The sequence below is a fragment of the Astatotilapia calliptera genome, chromosome 13 (genome assembly GCF_900246225.1).
Source record: "Astatotilapia calliptera chromosome 13, fAstCal1.2, whole genome shotgun sequence".
NCBI lineage: Eukaryota > Metazoa > Chordata > Actinopteri > Cichliformes > Cichlidae > Astatotilapia > Astatotilapia calliptera.
In genome coordinates, this window is record NC_039314.1 from 19,640,740 (window position 1) to 19,662,768 (window position 22,029).

At 37.7% G+C, this 22,029-nt stretch overlaps 1 protein-coding gene across 4 annotated transcripts in view; it reads right to left on the reverse strand.

Moving 5' to 3' along the window:
• grid1a (glutamate receptor, ionotropic, delta 1a) overlaps window positions 1–22,029 on the reverse strand; it is a 286,049-nt gene that overhangs the window by 27,361 nt on the left and 236,659 nt on the right. For all 4 annotated transcript variants that reach the window (XM_026189416.1, XM_026189415.1, XM_026189417.1 and 1 more), the window contains exons 5-8: window positions 17,241–17,294; window positions 7,901–8,074; window positions 4,866–5,027; window positions 3,627–3,746 (exon numbers count right to left, since the gene is read on the reverse strand). In XM_026189416.1, coding sequence (XP_026045201.1) covers window positions 3,627–3,746; window positions 4,866–5,027; window positions 7,901–8,074; window positions 17,241–17,294 — 510 coding nt within the window. The remainder of the gene's footprint in view (window positions 1–3,626; window positions 3,747–4,865; window positions 5,028–7,900; window positions 8,075–17,240; window positions 17,295–22,029) is intronic.

A 22,029-nucleotide genomic window follows, 5' to 3' on the forward strand; every position in this document is an offset into this window, starting at 1 on the left:
AACGTATGTAAAAAAAAAAAAAAAAACTTAATTATTACTTTCCATATGTAATAATTATCTGGTGAGACCACAGACCCAGCAAAAATAATTAATTTTAATTGGCCCAGAAGTACATTATGATATAACATTTAAAATAAAGGTTACCTAATTTGCGTTTTAGTTTGTGAAATGATCTTTATCCACCTGTGGGTTACAACCAAAGTAGGTACAGGAGATTGGAAAACCAGCACAGGAGCCAGAAAGTGAGTTTCCCGAAGCTAGACATCTCAGAGCCTGGCAAATGAATCGCTAGATCAACAGCCCTATCAACCCCCTGTAGATCTATTGTTGGAAAGAGAGACGTGCCCTTTAGAGACTATTTAATGTCATTTCTGCCTCATGGGTCTATGAGAAATAGGGTTGAGGATGAATAAATCAGCGATCAATAAATGCTTTTTAGATGGCCGTGCAACAAGCCACATTAGAGCTCATGTGAACCTACTATCTACTATCATGAATATCAAAAGTCACAACATTAAAGGGTGATTTTATCCAGACTAAGCGACTGATTTAACAAAGGGAAATACACCTGGATCCCTGGTGTCTAAGCTTGGCTTGGTCAATGCAACGTTGCCAGATTTGGCCGGATTATGTGCGCACAGACTCGGTCTGATATGGTGCAAAGACTGCTCCAGTTAGCAGCACTTGGGTAGGTTTTAGAAAAGTGTTGGCAACTAGAAGTGTTAACATGTACTTTCTTCTGAATCTGGTGCATTTTTACTTAAATCTGCCAAGAAGCTAGTCGCCAGACATACCAGATTATAACTGCTGATGAAAAAGTCGTTTTAGTATCCTGGGGAGGAGTTTAAAACATGCATGTACTGTACTGTAATAACCAGCCAAATTACCAGATTCAGCAAATGCTGTGCATTTACATTGTAGCAAACTGAACTCCTGTTAGGACTCAAAACGTTTTTAGATTAAAGTATGTTCGTAATATCTTCTAGCTTGGAATCTAGCTCCCAACAAACATTTCTTAGGCCGCCATATCATAGATTATTTTCATTGCAAAATAGGACAGTTAGGAACAGTGTCAACGGGAACATCAGCACTAGCTGCTGCATGTTATAGTTCCATGACTAACACTGCAACCATAAAATTAAATGAAGAGAATTCAAAGCAGCCCTTTTAAGAGACTATCAAGCAGATATACAGTAATATTTAATGTAGGGTAATATTTTTAGTTTAAGTGTGTTAAAAAGTGGTTCCGAATAATACATTAACACCAGCGCTGTTGCTGTAGACACATTCGCGAATAACTACTGCATGATACATGCAAGATAGTGGCTTGAAGGAATAATTACATTCAAATGAATTGACTTTTCTCTATGAGAGCTTCGTGTAAGCTGGAAGTCATTAGCAATATCTGCTTATAGACGAGCTGACACATCAATAAGAGCAAACTGGGAAACCAAAACAACAACAACAACAACAACAGCATCGATCACTCTGCATCAGTTCTAGATGGTGGAGAAAACTCACAGTAGCCATCCAGGAAATAGTATTTCAGTCTTCATTACAGTTTCTAACCAGAAAGACGCCTCATCTAAGACCTATCAGGCTGGGAAGAAAATGGACTGAATGCAGATAAATGATGATGGAAAGGGAGGAAACCAGGGCTGAAAAATGAGCAGAAAGGGTTAGTGAAGAAGGGAAGAAGTGACCAGATTGAGGGAAGGATGAGCAGGATGGGAAATGAGAAGAAAGGATAAAAGGGAAGTAAAAGGGACAGAATGGGGATGGCTGGCAAGGGTGGAGAGGGGTTGGCATGGACTCACTTTTACACCCAACTTGGGAAAGAAAAAGTACAGCAAAAACAGGAACCTGCATCATATTGCAGAGGCATTCTAGTGTGGTATAATAATTAGTGTCGTACAGAAAGAGAGTGGAGCGGTAGATGAATTCATGTCTGTTTTCTCAGAGTAAATGGTTCTGCCAGCTAGTGAACACACCGGGTAATGAACAGCAGCACTGAATGCAGCTGGCACCCCATTATCTGACCTTGCTGTCCCCATTATCTGGCCTTGCTGTCCCCTTGTGCCTCTAATGATTTTGAGATATAAGCGTCCACATGTTAGCTTGCTCTCTGGCCTCTGTTCTATGTTTGCCTGGCTGTATGCTTGAAGGTTTCTGAGATTCAACAAGGATCTCAGACAGATAAACAGGCTGTACAGTGCATGTTTATTATGGAGTGCACAGTGTGTATATATGTTCCTCTGGGTGTCTGTCCTCCTAGCTAATGCTAATGACCACATTATGATGAATTGGCTCCATGATTTCTGTTAGGCTGAGTGGTGATTAAATCTTCATTACCGCTTCTGGTCAGTCCTGCTCTACATAGATTGCCAAGAAACTCAATTCCTCTTCATTCAAGAAGAAGCCCCTGACTGAATCAGGACAAACAGCGACAAACAAATTACAGCTAAGAAAGGAGAGCACAAATAATGCTCTCAATCTCTCACTTCAGCTCTACACCGTCGCAAAGATCAAACAAGTTTTGCAGTAAAAAGTCCAAAATCAACTTACAGAGCCTGATGGAAAACAGGCAAATGTCTGTGTCCGTCATGAGAGATGGTGTGTTTTAATAATAACTCTAATAATAAAAGTATATTCTCACACACACACACACACACACACACACACACACACACACACACACACACACACACACACACACACACACACACACTTTTTATTTGAATTCTTGGATCGTAGAACAAGCCAAGATGGTTGGTGTGATGAAATGGATGACTATAGGAAAAAGAGCAGTTTAATTCCAGAGCTCCAGTAGAGGGCACCCAAATACCTGGCACCTAATTGACAAGTAGTTAATCCCTGTGACCACAGCTTTCAGGGGTTTACGTACAGATGAGTATCTGCCCTGCATGTAAGTTCATTTAATTCACCTCCTGAACCAAGAAATAACGTTTAACTTCAGGGCTTTGAACCAAAGAATAAAGATTGGGAAGTGACGATACAAAACCAAAAGACAAGTGGACAGCTTCGATGGAATATTTCCTCTAGCAAAAACCCCCAAAGGACCTTTAAGATATCTGATAAAAAGGTTTACCAAGTTTTGATTCTCATGGACACATATCCTAGAGGGTCCTCGCTGGTAATAAGTTAGCCACAACTGTTACGTGCGATAAATAAACATTTACAGAAAATAAACTGTCAGGACAACAGTTTTCCTTGTTCTGAAATTGACTGCCTAAATATAGGTGATTTGAAAAGGGGCATTTGCATGATGACAGTTTAATTTTAGTTACATTTCTCTACAGCCCTCAACTAAGTAAACACCCAGCACTATTCCAATGAACTAGCTTGTGTTCTAATGTACAGAATATATGATGTTGTGAAAAGAAAATGTTGCAAAATCCAATATATTATTCTGTATAATATATTATATGGTTACTTATGGATATGAAAAGGAGAACACATGTCCTAATAAATCTGATTCTGTGTCTCTGTTCTTTTTCCTTTTGTTTTACTGTCACAACTTGCAAAACAATTGCCAAGTGTTTGGTACATTTTCCAGGACTCAAGAGACAAGTACAATAAGTATACATAAAATTTTCCAGACTGACCCGTTTCACATCTTTCCCAAATGTCTCGCTGTAGCTGGTCCCAAGAATCTCAAACTGTACATGAGAATTAGAGCCTTCGGCACGGAAATCCATCAGTCCAGTCAGGCCACTTATCCGCCCCTGTTGAAACAACAGCTGAATGTATTAAATGTGTGAGATGTTATGAAAAAGAAAGGGAAGAAGCAGCGGTAAGTCCTGTAAGGTGTGTGCTTGTGTCTATGATCTAGGCAAGTTTACAGGTATTGGAAAAAAAATAATAACAATAACAACAAATAGCCTACACATATTCTATTACACAAAATAAATATCTTTGCACATAATATTTTCATCAAAATTTAGTTACATTAAACAATTGGTTTATTTGATTAACTTGCTTTATAGAATAGGCTCTGTAGAGGAAAAAATCAACTACTTTTAAAATAAAAAGTCGTTTAACGAAAGCTCAGATGGAGCTTTGTTGCACAGAACTGTATAAATTTAGAGTTTTGTTTACCATCCTTCATTCCATAAAATGTATGCAACTTCTAAGATGATAAGCCTTAACCTATGAATTCCATTCCACAAGACCTTTAGGTACAGTAGGAGGTTATCAAAAACAATTTAGAAAAGTTCAGCCAAACGTTGAGTTGTTGTGAAGCACTAACCAGTCAAAACGCTGTATGCATTTTAGAAAGAAGCTTAAAGTGTAAGAGAAAATTTAGTTCACTTAAATCATGTCATATGAATGACATAACATAACAATATGATAGCCGCTACAATGAACACCATTTTTCTTTGCCGTTTTGTCATGCTCAACTTGGTCATTTCCTCTCACACTTAAGATTAAACCAGCATGACTCTCTGCAACAATGAAAAATTCCATTATCAGATTGAAATGGATGACATCGAGCCACTTTCTGCTATAATACGCCTTATTTCAATGAGGGAACAGAGACGGCTGTACGAGCAAAGGCGTCAAAGCCCAGAATCTTCCACAAAATAAAAACTGGTTTCATTTTAAAAATAACTGAATAGTTCATTGCACCATTCTGTCTTTTGAGTGTAAAAATCCCCTTTATAGATGCTAATGCTTCTCATAAATTCTTCATTATGCATTTCAGACTCTTAGTCATATGTGACAAAAAATACTCCATAAACAACTGCTATTAGAAGAAGAAAAACTAGAAGGAAACAGCAGTGTCTATATTAAAAACAAGCCAAAACCAAACAAAAAGCAACAGTGACTTCAATCCCAAATACCTTTTGAATAGTGTCCAACATAGACCATCCTCCATTCCATGGCTTGGTAGACTTCCTCATGCAGTTAAGGCTGGCCATACTGTGCCACTTCCTGTCCTCAAGCTTCCTATAGAAGGCGTTTGCCAGCATCAATACGCTATCATACAAGTAGAGATTGGACACCTGATGAGGGAAAACAATAAAATAAAATAAAAAAATATTCTTGGTTTCTTCTTTGTGACACAGAACAGCACACAAACTCAGCATACCGCCAAGAAAACAAATATTAGTTTTCAGGACTGCAGGAAATATCACAGTGTCTCGGTGCTGAAACTCAAAGCAGTGGCACACAAGTAAAAAGTATTTGTTTTTCATTCTGGTGAGGTGGGCTGTAAAAAAAGAAAAAGGAAATATTGTTGGTGAATAATAAACTCTTGCTTCTTTTGTCTGACAGTGGGACACCACAATTATACTCCCTTGCAGATGTGCACATGGACATATTATGCTATGCTCTTTTCTGCTTTGGATCCACAGCCATACAAGAAACTGGAGGATGCCCACACATTGCCTCTACGCCTTTTGATGATGACAAGACTTTCGACAGTTGGACCTCTTTTTGGTGATGAAAAGAAGACCGGGTTGCTTACTTCTTTCATGACTGTCCAAATTTATGTTTGCAGGAAGCTTTCTACTTGAGCACTCAAGCTGATTTGCTGAAAAATGATGGTATTTGACTTTTTCCATTTGTGAAACAATTTCCATGAAACACTCAGGAGGCGAAGGTCATGATGCCACTGCAGTCTGATCTGATGCCAAAACAACAATTGTTTCTGCTTCGGTAATCACATGCCTAATGAATTCAGTGTCCCATTCAATTGCAGTGTGTCGTGTGAGGAATCATGTCAAATGCTTGCTGTTATAGTGTGACAGTGGATTTGATAGCTCCTCTAGGTCAAGTCAAGTCAAATCCTCCCACAGCAGAATATCCAGAGAGGCAATAGTAGCTGCCACTCCAAGCAGCGGCTTCTCTGTGGTAAGACATCATGTAAGTTAACTCCCCAAGGTCACCGAGTCAGAAGCTAAGTCCAGGTGAGATGCAGCTTGATATCTCTGGATTTCTAAGGTTACACCACAGCTGAAGCATTGAAAAAGGGCTTATTAGTACAGTAAAGCACTGTACTTTACTCACTGTTTAACAATTCTGATGAATGCTTAAACGGCCATTACCCGTTATTTAACCCTCTTTCATGTGAATTATTGAGGACTGTGGGTGCACACACCACATGGTTTTGCCATCTGTCTGGAGTACGGATAAAAAGGAATGTGAACATTTCAATAGCGCTACAGGGAGCACAGCCATTTCACTCCAGATGGATGGATTGATCAAAAGTGTGAGAGGTGTAAGGAGCCCCTCTTAACTCTGCATTGAAAGCAATACGTGGCTGGGTGAGTGAGGTTACTTTAAAGACTCAAAGAAGAGAATGACATTGTGTAAGGAAGACAAGAAAGCCAAACGGCGAGTCTTCTACACTGACCCTTCTTGTCACTGATTGAATTTACCTTTCCTCTGGTTGATAAATCCTTAATACGAATCAAAGGCAGCAGAATTTTTAGAGCATACCTTTTACTACAGAAGCCTTTATTAAGCTTGCAGTTTCAGATTTTATTAACAAGTAATGCACTGATTTCGGGTTTACAGTAATTTGGGTTCATTGCCACTTAAATTTATTTGCGTGTTATTAAAACAACCCTTTTCCTTCATTTAAAACAATAATTTGCTCTGTTCTGCCAGTTAGTCTCTAGACACACTAAGCTGCAGTCATTGATATTCATGGGCATTCATGTCCCTCATAATTATCGTACCAAGGGAGTATATATTCTGTTGCATGCATAATCAGTTAGTATTTGTATTCATTGGCACTTGGCAGATGCTTGTACTTTACACTATGGTTGCATGCGTACGCTGTACAGTCACTACAAATACCGGGGAAAATTTGTGTAAGTAATTACGTTCAGATCTTTATACAGGCAATTTGTGGTAAACACAAACCAGAAAAAAACACATCTTGCTTCATTTATCTGTCACTGGTACTGGATGAAGTATATTAAATAAGTTTGTTGGTCTGAAGCACACATTTATTATCTTAAAAGTATCCACAGCAAAATGTATAAGGCAAAAAAATAAAGTTAACAAAAAAGAACAAGCATGAACTTGCTATCAGTCTAAAACCCACTGTGACAATGTCCATCACACTGCTACTGTTGTGCATCTTTAAAGGCTCTTAATTAAACACATGTGTTTCGAGCACGCTCAGTATTTTCATTGACAATGAAGGTTTAAGAGCAGAGATTTTTCTTTACCTGTTTTGTTACTTTTTCCTGATTAAAGGAAAAAAATAATAATAAAAGAAACCATCTCCACTAAAATCTGCTGAAATCGACTGCATTCAAATTGACAACAGGTACTTATAACCTTTTACAGTCACCTCAAGCAAACGATAAGGAACCATTTAACACTCCAATATGCCACCAGTATTTGGTCTGGTTGTGCAAAATTACACACTTCATCACACTGAGAAAAAGGAAAAAAATAAGAGTGGTTGTTTATATAAATAAGCACAGCATCAGTATGGGACCTAATAAATGTTTATACACAATATAGTAGAATGTATTCACATGTATGTTTGATTAAGGAATCACGTCAACCTTCCACTGTCTAAATTAAATAATAATTCACATGGCTTCAAATCATATTGCCTTAAGTGCATTTATGCAGTTTTTTATTCACCATTAAAATTTTTATAGATATTTTGTAGAATACCTGATATTGATAAGAATCTTCAGAGTCCTGATTTATGGAGCCAGGCATTAGTATAATAGTCCTTTAACTTACTCTAAAGAGTATTTTTTTTTAAATTTTGTTTGTCATATTAAACAAGACTAAAAAAAAAAGTTAATAGATTGTACTGCATTTGTTAAACGGTAACGTGCAGGTCAATATAGTCTGAGTGACAATCTTGTAAGGCTTCAAAAGTACATATTTCAGTATATTTTACCTCCAGGGACTGTAGATAGCCTTCCTGAGGGTCACAGAGCAGAGACGAGATGCGATGATTGTTCCTCATACAGCGAACATTGGTATCCCTCCACAACGGGAAGATCTGACGAATGATGGTCATTCGCCCCAGAGAGCTGTGAACTAACTCCATGATGTCTGCATCGCTCACCTCCTAAAGGTGAAAATGACAAAGCAGTTTAATTCCCCCTTTCCACTGAATACAAGTTATGAAAAGTCACATATTGTATTAGATTGTGACATTTGCACAATGTGAAATAATGAGATAAACTGTGGATTTTAGTGGAAATTTGAATAAGATAGAACTTTGGAGGGGCTTGACTTAAAAATGGATAAATGGTGAGGCTGAAATGTAAACTTATTTGGTCATCTTCATTTTAAGAATGTCAATTTTCTGTATCAATTTATAAATGTTTAATGTTTAACCAAAGCTTAATTCATCAAATACGTCTGTTAAATAAACCAAATGAATTAAGTTAATGTTTTTTTCTATTAAAAAAAACCACAAAATATTTTAATAATTGTAGTCATTTCAAGATTTAAACACCTTTTTTAGCAATTAAAGACAGACTTCATTTTCTACAAAGCCTTCTTGTTTTGCCATTACAGAGTCAAATCAATGATCATTTGAAGTATATCCATCACAATAATAGTTCAGGTGACCCTTGGTCCTCTTCTATGGGGGATACTTGTGTGAAGCATCAGATCAATATTCATGAGACACTGAGCTGCCTACTAGTTTTCAGAGCCAGACAATCGTCAATGCTGAGGCAGACAATGAGTCTCCGGGGAAACACTGAGTTCATATGCCATCTGACAATAAAGCTGTGAGGTTTTGTCGGGTCAAGACTCAAGTATCCCCAGGTCCCTCACCAAACACCCCTCAATACATGCTCTTTATCAGTTTTCCTAATCAGACATTTTGATCTACCTCTTTTGCATTGACCTCCCTAAATTATTTTTCTCCTGCTGGTTTCTGTCCAGACTCAGTGTTCATTTCTCAGGGACTCTGTCATTGTATAGGCCCTTTCTTCTTTCAGCCTAATGTGGTTTTCAATCTCTTATTATCTTCCCATCACTCCTAATAAGTCTTTCTTTGTACCTTTACCTTACTTTACCTGACCATCAGTCTTGTTCCTTCACTACAAATTGTCAGTCCAAATCTGCCTTTTTACAAACTGCCTTTTGCTTTTCAACACTGTTCTTCTTACATATACCTTAAGTCAAAAACACATATTGTAAAAACGCAATGTGGTGAGCACGCTGAACTTTTTTCTTTTGTCAATTTCCCAAATATCTTTTGTCTCATTGGTGATTCTAGCTCATCTATTTCTTTCCTATGACTCTTTTTTTTCTGACTCTTCACAGCCAGACAAGTGGAACTGATGAATATTCACGAGTTGCCAGGACACTTTAATCGGGCAAATTATGGTTCACAACATGGTTCACAGAAATGAGCTCTCCCATCCAAGTTAATAACTTTTAGTGTCACCTAGTCCAAGTATTCTGTCACCATCACATGTGACATTTATGTCATAACCTGACCTGGCTGTGACATTTCCCAATAGGACATGGCTCATGAAACATGTGCCTTTTAAACTTTGAGGAGAGATATTACACATATTTCAAGCAAGCGGACCGCAATGGTCATCTGAGGGATGGATTGAACCGTTAGAAGGGTTATTAATCTCAATGGGCCACTCTATGTGATTATAGTAGCCTGTAAGTCAAATTGCAATATTAATTCTGATGAAAAAAGATAATATACAAACTACTTTTAAACTCTACAGGTGTCACAAAATTACTTCAAGTTGTTAAAGCCCCTTCAAAATAACCCTATTGAATATTAGAAAAAGGGAATAAAGTATAGCAATGTTTCAACGACCAAAACATATTAATCAAATCAAGTCTATCTGACAGAAAGCCTAAATTATCCTCTTTGTGCTGCTCATTCTATGTTATTAATCCCTCACTAGAAATATATAAAAATTATAGCATTAATCTGACAATCATTTAATTAACAGTTAAGGTGCTCTTTTAAAGCTGCGGGTGACTAAGCTAAGAGGAAATAGGAGTTAGACATGAAGCGCAAAGCCCCGTGGTTATGATATTATTTTGAGGTGTTCTCGTCAATGAACACGCACACCTTTTTATGTCCTTTGAATACATATTTGAGGGAGAACAGCTCTCAGTAGCTAGACAGACAATAATATTATTATATTATGAAATGATCTAGTGATATACATGAATCATTGCTGCCCTGCGGTCATTTTATATTAGAAAAATAAAGGTAAACATCAGGAACACTGAAATCCAAAGAAGTCTTTGCTTATCTGTTACACATTGACCGATGTTATCAGAAACGGAGATTTCAATACATAAACATCTTCTTCTTATACATCAAAAAGAAGATATGATGATACTGTTGAGAAAATTGTACAAAATTGAAGATTTTCTAAATTAGATACAATCCTGTCCTCCAAAAGCTGATCGTTAACTGTGATACCTGGAATCACACCAAATACTGTACTTTCACAAAGAAATAACTTATTTACTTGTGACAGCGACGAGAAACATATTACATTTATTTTCATTTATTTGAAAAATCATATGTAATCAAGCAAGCAGCATTACGATTATTTATTAACAATGTCGAGGACCGAACAACATTAGATATGTTATTATTTTAGGGTCACTATGTAGAGGGAATAATGTGGATAACATACAGTAGCTGTGCTTCAGTTAACTGCAGCAGTTTGTGAAGATCTAAGAGTTAAATCTTCAAATTGGTAAATTAGACCAATGATAACTAAACAAGGGTTATATTAGGCTTTATTAATAATGATTTCAAGCGCTGGCAGCAAAAAGTGATTTGCTAAATAAACCACAACAGCTTATTTAATGACACTGTATCACTTCCTCAAGTAGATGAAAGCAGTTATTATTTTAAGCTGAGACATACCAACAAAGTTTTTTTTTTACTTTTTCAAAATAGTCGAGGATGCAAACACTAGGGCATCCTATGGTTGGACACATCATGTCATTTCTGCAGCTTTGGTGAGGAGTTATGGAAGCAGAGATTGCTTGAGTCATTATTGCATCTTTGCATGAGTTATTATTTAATGGTATAGTAATTCCATTAAAAAGGCTGATTAATTAGAATAGGTTATCAGAAATGTGACATAAGGTGGGATGATATGTAAAGAGTAACAACGATGTATTTATTAATCTACTGTTTTGTTTTTTCATTATCATTTTTTTTATAGGGTAGCACAGCTGTGTGAGCAATCCCATTACACAGACCATTGTTCACAAGGCCAGTAGGCCAAACTATAGGCACAGTGCAAGCCGGAATCATCACTTGTGGTAGTGCACGTTTCATTGCTATGATGGAACTTAAATTGCAGCCTGGAGGTGCTGTGTGTCTGTATGTAATTTCAACTGCCCATTTATTAACCCTGATGACATAAAACGTCTGTGGCTGTAACTGCTGTAACATTTAGATAAGGTACTTCATAAGGGAGGTCTCTTGTCTGGGGTCCTTTAGATTTATGACCATGGCACTGGATGTCTCCTGTAGTTACCATTTCTGGGTTAATAGATAATTTTTTGACATCCCAATTAGGTTTCTGCATGGATGCTCAACATGCTTAATGGTAAAAAGAGCTATAACATAAAATAGATACATACATTATTATATAGCCTTTTGTACGAGAAATCTAATATTTGAAAATGTCTAACCAGGTCGGAAATTCAATAAATACAACCTGAGGTGAACAATAACGTGTCATTATTTAACAAAGATGAAGCCGAAATGCACAAACAGTGTGTGAAAAACAAAGTATAGTCCGTCATTCAAAAGCTTGTGCAATCAATCAGCATCATTTTCTGTCTGACTTTATCAATGCCTCACATCATTGTGGAGAGATTTTGGTCCTCTTTTATCTCTTTATGACATAGTTTGAGTTCGTTGAAGTTAGCAGGCATTCATTTATGCACAGTACTTTTAAGGTCCTGCAACAACATCTCAATCAGGCTGAGGTCTGAACTTTGACCGGGGCATTGCAATACGTCAATTTAAAAAAAAAAAAAAAGTGATAAAAATGTAATTCATTTGTAGATACGGTGCTGTGGTTGGGGTCATTGTCCTGACGTATGAACCAGTTTTGCCCAAGCTTTAGCTGTCAGACAGATGGCCTCACATCTGACTCTAGAGCAGTTTAGTATACAAAAAAAGTTAATGAGCCACTTAATGACTGAGAGGTGCCCAAGTCCTGTGGCTGTAAAGCAATCCCCAATCACCCTCTGACATTAGGATGAATTTGCCTGTGGAATTGCCTTGATTGCCTTGTTTTTCACAATGATCCTTCCTACTTTAGAACTTAAAACCCATCCCAGGTTTATGGGATTAATCAACCCCTTCTCAAGGACGACTGTAGATATCTTTCGTCTTTGCCATAATGCTAAAACATACCAAAACTTATTTTGTCCTAGAGGTGATCACACTTGCTGATCATAAATTAAGTGGATGCATTTGATTAAAAACACTCATCTGCTGCTTTCCCTCTCTATGCATGTGCAGTAAGAGTATACTTAGTTTGCACACACTGTTTCTGCATTGTGGCTTAATTTCCGTTAATTAAATAATGACATGGTGTAGTAGTTCATATTTTGTATTTTTAAGTTGTATTTGACTAATTTTAGGACCTGCTGAAAAATAGATTTTATTTATTCTGCCATGATACATTAAACCTTAGAATTTGAAAAGGGTATATTTTGTACCATAACTGTATATTTTTTATGTTGCAAGTGGCCTCTTTGGTAATCCACCTCCCAATCTCACAATCTTATGTGGTGGTGATTATGTCCTTAGAATAGAGTTTCCATCTCAGTTGCTTGATAGGCAGCTACTCGAGACATCAGTCACATTATGACTGTCTTCCCTGAATCTGTCTGTCACAGCAGGCACAACCACCTAATCCATCAAACATTCTCAAGTGTCACCATCTTGGCCTTTGAAGGTAGAAAAAAAAAGAAACAACGACAAATCCTCCCAGGATGCACAATCCATTTGAGTCGACTAGACGGTGTCTGAGGCAGACAGCCTTCGGTGTGCTAGCAGCTGGAGAAACCTGGTTTAGTGGGTGGTTTAGCGAGACACCAATGCCTATCATCTCTTTGCCCTCGTGCTCACATCAAGTCCTATTGCACTTCTTGCACAACAATTTCAAAGCTTTTCACTTTTTTTCTCTTGAAAGATTATGTTGTTAGTTCATTTGTGTTTTCAGCAACTTCCTTCATCCCAAGGGCTCATGATCTCTGTGCCATTCAAACCCACTCAGCTGGCTGGAAAACACAGTCTAATCTAGAAACATTTGCAATTGAAGGATGGGCATATTTGGCTTCTCATTTGTAAAGATGTGATTAATTTTATTGTGCTATACAATACAATTCAAATCTTTAATTTTGATTGTTGTGAAAACCCAACAAGTAATCTGAAGATGGTCAACTTGGAGTGTAGAAAGGCAACTTTGTAGAATTTTTTAAAAAAAGAAACACATTAATTAATGACAAAAACAAGTACTTGTGGTGGCAACGATTATAATTTCTGTGTCTACGACTCTTAAAATTCTGCATTGCAAACCAGGGATATCAAAAAATTCTCCCTGCAAGCTTCTATTGCATTTTATGATTGACAGATTACATTCTTTGTGCCACATGCTCTTTGACTGTGTGAGGTCTAAAGCCTGGCAGAAGCATGAGTAGCTGATGGAGGCGGGCAAGCAGCGGTGAGCCTTATGATCACCTGGTTAAAATGTATGCCACAACTCTGTCATGACCAGCTGAATAGTACCAACTGTCTGCAGGGACTGATGGTGCATTCAGAGGAAAGATGTAACAGGCCTCTGTTATTTCCCCGCAGGATTTTGTGATTGCATCTAGTCAGGCTAAAAGGATTTTCAGATTTTGAGAGCAGGAAACAGTATCTAGATATACTGTACCCATGTAGCAATGAGGATTACAGAATTCACCTGCAGCTGCTGAAAAAAGTGATCCCTAACAGATGCAGTTTTTTAAAATTACTTTGTTTCACTTCTCACGCGTATGAATGAATTAAAAAAAAAAGAAGAGTGCACAATCTTTCTGCCATAAGCCATGTAAGGAACTTCACAGAAATCTAATCTCAGGCTAATGGAAACAAATTAGCTTTGCACCTTCCTTTAAATCCCTTCCCCCTTTCGAGATAACCAGGCAATGCGGGTAAATCATTTACACATTGATACATACCTAGATTCAATTTGCAAGGGATTTTTGTGTTGTGTTGTTGCGAACAGTGTAAGATGAGGGAAAACAGGATTTAAGAAAATGATGGACTTGATAGCAGCTCAGAGTTTTCATGTGATTGTTATATAAATGAGAAGTCTTTGGAGGCCAAGAGCTGGGGGAAGCCCCCCCCCCCAAACAAAAAAAGAGCTGTCAACAGTGGTAATTGAATTTGTTTTGGTTGAATTTGCAACGTGTCTGTGTTATTCTCATTTCAAGGTGATCTTCAGCTTTATGGGCAGTTTATCTTGAGTGATTATATGAAAAGCATGGAAGGTGGAAGCGAGAAGAGAAAACAATAAACAAAAAATACTGGGAGTGTGGCAGGGATAGAGTGGAAAAAACAATCCTTACTGTGTTGCAACAGAAGGGAGAGGGAATGGAAAATTATGTTGTGAGAAAGGGATATAGAAAAACGAGTGAAAAAATCAAATGATATATTTCATAGTTCAAAGACAAAAACAGGCAAATTGGTCTTTTTTTAAAACACATCCCACAGAGACATAAGTCTGCAGTAAGCCGCATCATATCCACCATTAAGTGAATGCAGGAGAAATTAACATGCCATTAGTTCATACTATTCCAGAGTCAGATGCAATTAAAGCTAATGTGTGTGGAGTTCTGTACTAATTGACTGAGAGCTATGCGTGAGTTTGGTTGTGAATACTGCTTCAAATTGCAGCTCCCATCACATCCTCATGTTGAGACTACAAAAGCATGTCTGATAATATGAATGGGATAATATGAGCTGCCAGATGCAGAAATGGTTTAAAAGAACTCCTGCTCTCATTAGCTGTCGTAAGTCAATACTTTAGTTATGTTAATGCTGAAACGCATGGTCAAAATGCGACAAGGTCATTATTTTCATAAAAGCTCATTATAGTCTAAAATTGGGTAATTTAGGCTGCCAGATAACAGAAGGTTTTCAACACACTAAGCCTCATTAACTTTTGCAAATCAATATTCAAGCTACAAATATCCTGCACTTTGAATTTTTAACTAAAGCATAAATGATAAGTGTTTTATTCTAGTTGGTTGGTCTAATGTGTAGTGCATCCAAAACGCATTTTCAGCCTTTATATTACGAGTTATTTGCCAAACAATTAAAAAAACCCAAAAAAACAGCTTTTCTCTCTCGACCTCAGTATCACAATCTCTGTAGAAACGTTGCCTAAATAATGTGGCTGTCAGGGGAGCGTAGATACATTTATCACGGTCTGCGGATTATGAATCAATATGTGTCATGTTTTGGATTCCAGTGAAATGTTTCAACAAGTCAGGGGGTGATGTTTTATTAAAATTCATTGATACCCCCTTGAAAACGAGATGATGCATGGTATTAAAAAAGTTTAAAGACACATAAAATGGACACTGATATGCATGTCCCTGTGTGTATGTGTGTTGTATAGGAATTTCTTTCACTTATGTATTAATCACGTTATTGTAATGCCTTGGTGCCACTGGATTTTAACATGTCTTACACTCATACTTAAGACAAATGGTAGGGGGTGTAGTAAGGATGTTGGGGGAAACAGGAACTCCAGAGGACCAGTCTTTTGTCTCTTTGAGGACTCTGGGAAGTAGCAAGGGAGTGTGAACCTTAAGGTGTGAAACAGCTGTGTACTGCCTCTTGTTCCTGGAGAAGGTATTTAACTGAGGGCCATGTTAGGCTCAGTGAGACTCTGCTGACCCTGCCCCGCGGTCATGCAGGGGCTCCATCAAGCTTGGTTGTCTGTTTTTTGTGTGCTTTGGATTAAAGAATGTTAGCTACCGCTCACCGCTCGTCTGCAGGCTTTATTTAAGTGGAAAACGTCCACAACAGTGTGTACTGTAAGCGCTAGAGGTGGAGCTGCTGGGCACAGTAAGCCTAATATTTCAGGTCAATTATCTGGGAGAAACCTTCTATTTAACATCTTTCAACCACAGCTTGTTCGTAGTGCCGCTCCCACCCTCCATGCTACGACATCTCCAAATAATTGTGAATCAACTCAAGTGCAATCCTGGGCACTAAAGCTAAAGAGGCCACTTTTCTGTATTCACAAAGTGAACCTGAGAATTTTGGTACCACAGACACTTAGCCTTTTTAGGTCAAGGCGTGCAGAGCAATGGTACGGTGATGGGAAAGAAAGACAAAACCTAAAGTGCCCATGCAAAGCTCATTTACAGGTTTGTTATTTTTCCTATGGATTTTTACTAGAACAGCTTTTAATACCAAGGCACCACCTCTTTTCACATGCTATCTGAAGCATTAACTGCTTTAATGTGTATATAGCTGTATTAAAGTACTGTGCAGGTCAGGCAATCACATAGCATGGTAGCTTTGGCCACATTAGCATAGCAGTGAAGATATAGGAACTTTACTTTGTTGTGTGAACATTACCATCAGAATAAAAGTATTCCCCTTCAGTTTCTGAGAGGCCGGGAATACAAGAACACTCTTCTATTTACTCTTACAGTCAACAGAACATTTGGTGTGCTTTGCTCACAGCTAATACATTTCAGAGCTAGCAGAAGCTGCAGCTGTCTGCATCTGGATTCAACTGAGGCAGCTGCTCATTCTTTGAATGTGTGGCAAACTAGCTGCTAGGTGGGCATTATGCCAGCGGGTTACACAGTGACATAGAGATCTAACGGAAAATGGCCCAGACTACAAATAAGGAGTTTCAGGTACTTTGGAGGCAGTGGAAAAGAATTACCTCATTTGGTGTGGACTTTAGAGCTTCACAAAAAGCTATATAACTGAATATATGTTACAGGAAAAACATAATGTAGGGACTTTTAAGCGAGAACAGTTATACAATATCAAATAAAGGCCTAGTCCCTCAGGCACTCAGGATTAAATCAAATGATGTGCTGCTTATTTAACTCTATATGAAAGCGTAGTGAAGGCCTCATAGGTCTCACATGCCTTGGGAGCATGTGAGAGTGCTGAAAGAGGCATACTGACATGAAGGTCTAAATTCACTCAGGTGCATGCAAGTGTGTTTTGGCCTCACCTCATTGGCATAGACCCAGTGGCTGTCCTTGGATGCCAGGTTTGTTTCCACAGCCTGCAGTGATAAATTAAAGGAGAAAGAGAGAGGAGAAACAGAAAGAGGAGGACAATTGAGGAACCAAGTGCACAAATTCATTGAGATCACACAGTAGTCCATGTAAGTCTCTTCTCAGGTGTCTCTGGAGCTTAATTTGTAAATCAAGACATCCTCAGACACAGAGAGGCTGCAGGTCCAGTGTGCAGAGAATACAACTAAACCACACAGCCTGTAGCACATTGGAGCAACCAAGCTTTTTAAATAGTGCTGTGCTGTATTTTTACATTGGATGTGAGAATGAAGCCTGCAGTACAAATGCACATAATTTGCCCACTGCAATGGGACCTCTTTCAATTGCCATAATAATTTCACATTCCCTTTTAAAACACAATAATGACACAAAAAGGGAGCTCGTGGAAGTAGGTGTCATTGTTGGATAGAAATGCATTACCATGAGATCTTGTGGCACCAAAGGGAGACTAGAGGGGTAATGAGTTGAGCAAATAATGATGTAAGCATCATATGTAATGTCGTGTTAATGCTCAGACAGAAAGACAACCAATAAACAATTTCAAATATCATATTCTCGTTATATATTTTACTTAGATGGAGCCACAGTTTTTCTCATTTATTTTGAAACTATGTTGATTTTCCAAAAGGGCAGATGCTGCATTGAAAGCACGCAGCTTTTTGCCACAGTGCAACAGTATTTAAATTTTACAGATAGTCAAACGTCAAGTGGTAGAAACCTTATTTAGCTTCGATGCATAATGGTTGCTTTGTGACTTTTTCCATTTTATTCACACTGAATGGAATCAGCTGAATACAAGGGCGCACGTCTACATGTATTAATCTTTCCTCTTACCCTGCTGCTCTGCAGTCACAACAATACGTTCTCTGCCTGAAGTCTAAATGGAGTAACCAATATGCACAGCAAAGAAGACTGCTGTTAAGGTAGTTAGAGCACAAGGAAAGTGTAACCTGCAGTTAGTGATGTGTATGTAAAAACAAAGAACCACCTAAAATCTCTGGGAAAGATGAAAATGACTATTCTTATGAATAATGAAGTCCCTCCATCGGTCACAAGTCTGAACACATCTGTCTTGCTTAACACATCACTGTATGCGCTCTTCTGCCAATTGATGTCATTAGTTTTTAAAGCAGAAGACCGATGCTTGAACATATAAAAGATTGAGCCCTGTGGTTTTACTAAACAACACCATGCTCATCAATAATAGGCGGTGCAGTGTACAGCTTCAAAAGCTGCTAATCAATCTTAAAACCTTGGAAGCCTCATGATTTTATTTTAATGTTCCTCTCATTGCCAAATTGATCTCATCAGACTGTAAGAGGACCATACCAGCACACAAGAAATATTTACCTCCATGACTAAAATACTTAAAATGAAAAAGTGGGGCCATATGCCTTAAAAAATTACCTTGAAATCCAAATGGGTATGCCAACATTATCAATGAATGCCACAAAACACCAGACATATGGCGGGTGCAATGGTCCACTGGAGATTTATGTAGAAAAATAGTGCTTCTAATCACTTTAAGTGTTTAGTTTCCTGTTTGACAACATATATGAAGCTTTTTCCTCAAAAATGTTCATATTTTCACATATAAAATGGTAAACTTTACCCTGTTTACTGTAGATGTGCTGGTCACTGACAATTTAATATTCAGATCAAGACAATTCAGATCGTTGTTACTATTGGACACTGCACATTAAATGGGACTAAACGAGGATCAAGAATTAAACTATTTATAGTTATAAACATTCAGAAGGTTGGTACAGTTTTCTAATTACACATTTCACATGATGGTGATGAGGGCAGAAAAAAAGTAAATGCTTTCTATTGTGTTGCTAAACCTTCAAGCAAAACAGTGGAGGGTATGTGTGCATGTGTTGTACAGTAGATCGCATGAGTGGAACAAAGCAACATCAGCAACAGTGTTCAAGGTTGAGCTGATGGGACCGCATTAGATTACAAAAATGACCAAAAAGAAGAAGGTTATAGCTGAGATTGCGTGAACTAAGGTATGGAGATTTTGAAAATAAACCTTGAATAGTGTTATTTCTGAAAAAAAATGTAAATAAATGTTTATGTGAAAAGGATTCAATGCAGGTTAGTTTTAGTATCTCAGCAGTGTTTTTTTCAAATGGCTCAAATGACGTATTATTGTTTTTTTTACATGGATATTACATATAATACATAAAATTTAAACATCACTTCACAAAAGAGAAGGGCAGTCTAATTTAATTGAGAAACAACTTCAGCATAACTTCTACAATAACTTCATCATCAATAAAACATTGGCGAAGACACACAATTCAGTGTTAATCTCAAGGTTAAATGCTTAAAAAAAAACATGCGCACGCACGCACGCACGCACGCACGCACGCACGCACGCACGCACGCACACACACACACACACACACACACACACACACACACACACACACACACACACACACACACACACACACACACACACACACACACACACACACCACATTCTTGTACTCTGTATGATATTCATTCAAATCATGGTAATGACGCTTTGGCCCTAAATAAAAGCTGACAATGATAACTATTGTCTGCCTTGAAGAATAGCCTTTACATTCAAGAGAGTCGACAGCTCCTTGAAGTGCATTCGTTGTTCCAGACAAAGTCTGTCAGATGCTATAATGGTAAAAAGAGAGTCAAGTGTGTAGTATGGGTTAGTTAATGTGTACCAGCTGCGATGCAGTGTTTTGTTGAAGCCGTGGGCACAACAGAACCCTACACTTGAGAGGTTCACCATCAGTTCACAGCACAATTCTGCACTTACAACTTAAGACACAAACCCTCGTTATGCTAAATTATGTTTGCAAGCTGATGTTTAACTCCGTTTCTGTACGTATGTGATGAACACATAACTGTGTAGACATACTGTGAGAAGTCATTGCTTATTATTGCTGTCGTTTTTTATCAGTGTTATCTAAGTGAGGAAAATGTGAGAATGATGAGTGTTGTTAAATGTCAACTGATACAACTATGTTTAACAGGAAACTAAATTAAGAATCAAAGTTCATTAGTTGTTTTGTTCTGTATCTCCATTTACGAGTGACAGTTCAGGCAGTCCATCGTTTCAAAACGTGAATCAAGGCAAGCAAGAACTTGGGGTCTCAGAAATGCTCAAGAGAGTTGCTCATCAGGATTCAAAACCCGTATCTCCTAAAAACAAGAGCAGCTTGGGTCCAAGGAAAATCCCTACATTATTTTGCCTAATCAGCCCCTCTTTTAAATCGCATGTAGTCTTATTTCAGTTGAACTATGAAAGGGTTTTCCACTTTGCTTGGAATTTATCATACCAAAGCCTAAAAATCCATTTGAAACCCTAAATGTTATCAACATCCAAGCAGAGCAATTTTAGCTTTGTGTTTTCTTTATTTCCATTCACTTCAGAAGATGATGTAACAGTGAAACTCTGGAGAGAAATGGGGTTTTAGAGGAGGAGGCACAGACAAAACCCTTGAGTGACATCTAAGGAGTATTCTATTGATACAGCCAATGCCTTGCATCGTAAGATCTCTAATCAGAGACGCAGAGGACCCCAGGCATGTTCTTATACAGTAGCAATGCCACAAAGGCAGTCAGAGAATGCCAACTCCAATTTAAAACCGTGACAGCCGAAAAGGGATTGACAGGAACTGCAGTTAGAAGGATGTGAAAATAGGTGGGGAGGGTTGGTGGTGGTTTGAGTAAGGCTCAGATTGAGGATAAATCTCCTGAATGTCAGAGTGCTCAGTGTAAACTCATTCAGTGTGATTATTTGTTGCGTTACAAAAATCACATTTTAAAAGCCAATCTGAATTGCACACTCAGCTGCCTGATTATTATGCATAACTCCATAAAAGTAATACTTTCAAATGCAACATAAATCACATATAATACATGATATCTTCATAAAAGTTCTAATATTAAGATTTTGCTGATACTAATCCCGAGTGGTGTTTAGTTTTAAAATAATTTTGAAGGCTGTAGTTTCTGCTAATGAATTGTATTGACACAGACTGTCCATGACAATGACATTGATAAACACTATGTTAAGACAAACATCAAATACGTATTTGATTGTGGTTTTGTTTACCTACTGCTCTTTGTCTGATGCTAACAAAGCCAATACTATCCACTGAATCTTACAAGATATTTCAGGATTGGGAAATGGAAACAATTAATAGCTGCTCGTCTTATTAAAACCAAATAATCAAAACATTTGTGGAGATTAAATTATATCTATTACAACCTGCATCAGAATTTTTAAAAATAAAGTAAGATAAGAAAACTGTCATTGAAGCTTAACAAATGTATGACTTGCGATAATCCACTGTTTGCTTTTAAAATGAGTACTGTTCTCGTTATTTTACAGCAACTATTCCGATCCCTGTAAGGCAATCTACAGTTTGGCTCAATCATCAAAATTCAATGTTGCTGAAGCATTTAACTACAGCCTGACAATATAAAATGAATAAGAATCACCAAGCGATACCAATTTCTGTTTTAGTTTCATGAGACATCACATTGTTACAGTATGTACCATAAAATAAAGCAAATAAGATTCATGCAGTAGTCATTTATATAATTATCAGTCCGCCCACCTGCAACAATAACATTTATATCTGCAGACTCACAGATCTCTCCAACCGCATACTTTTCTAAATGGAATCTCAGACTATCCTGATCACCACAACTCTGAATTGTATA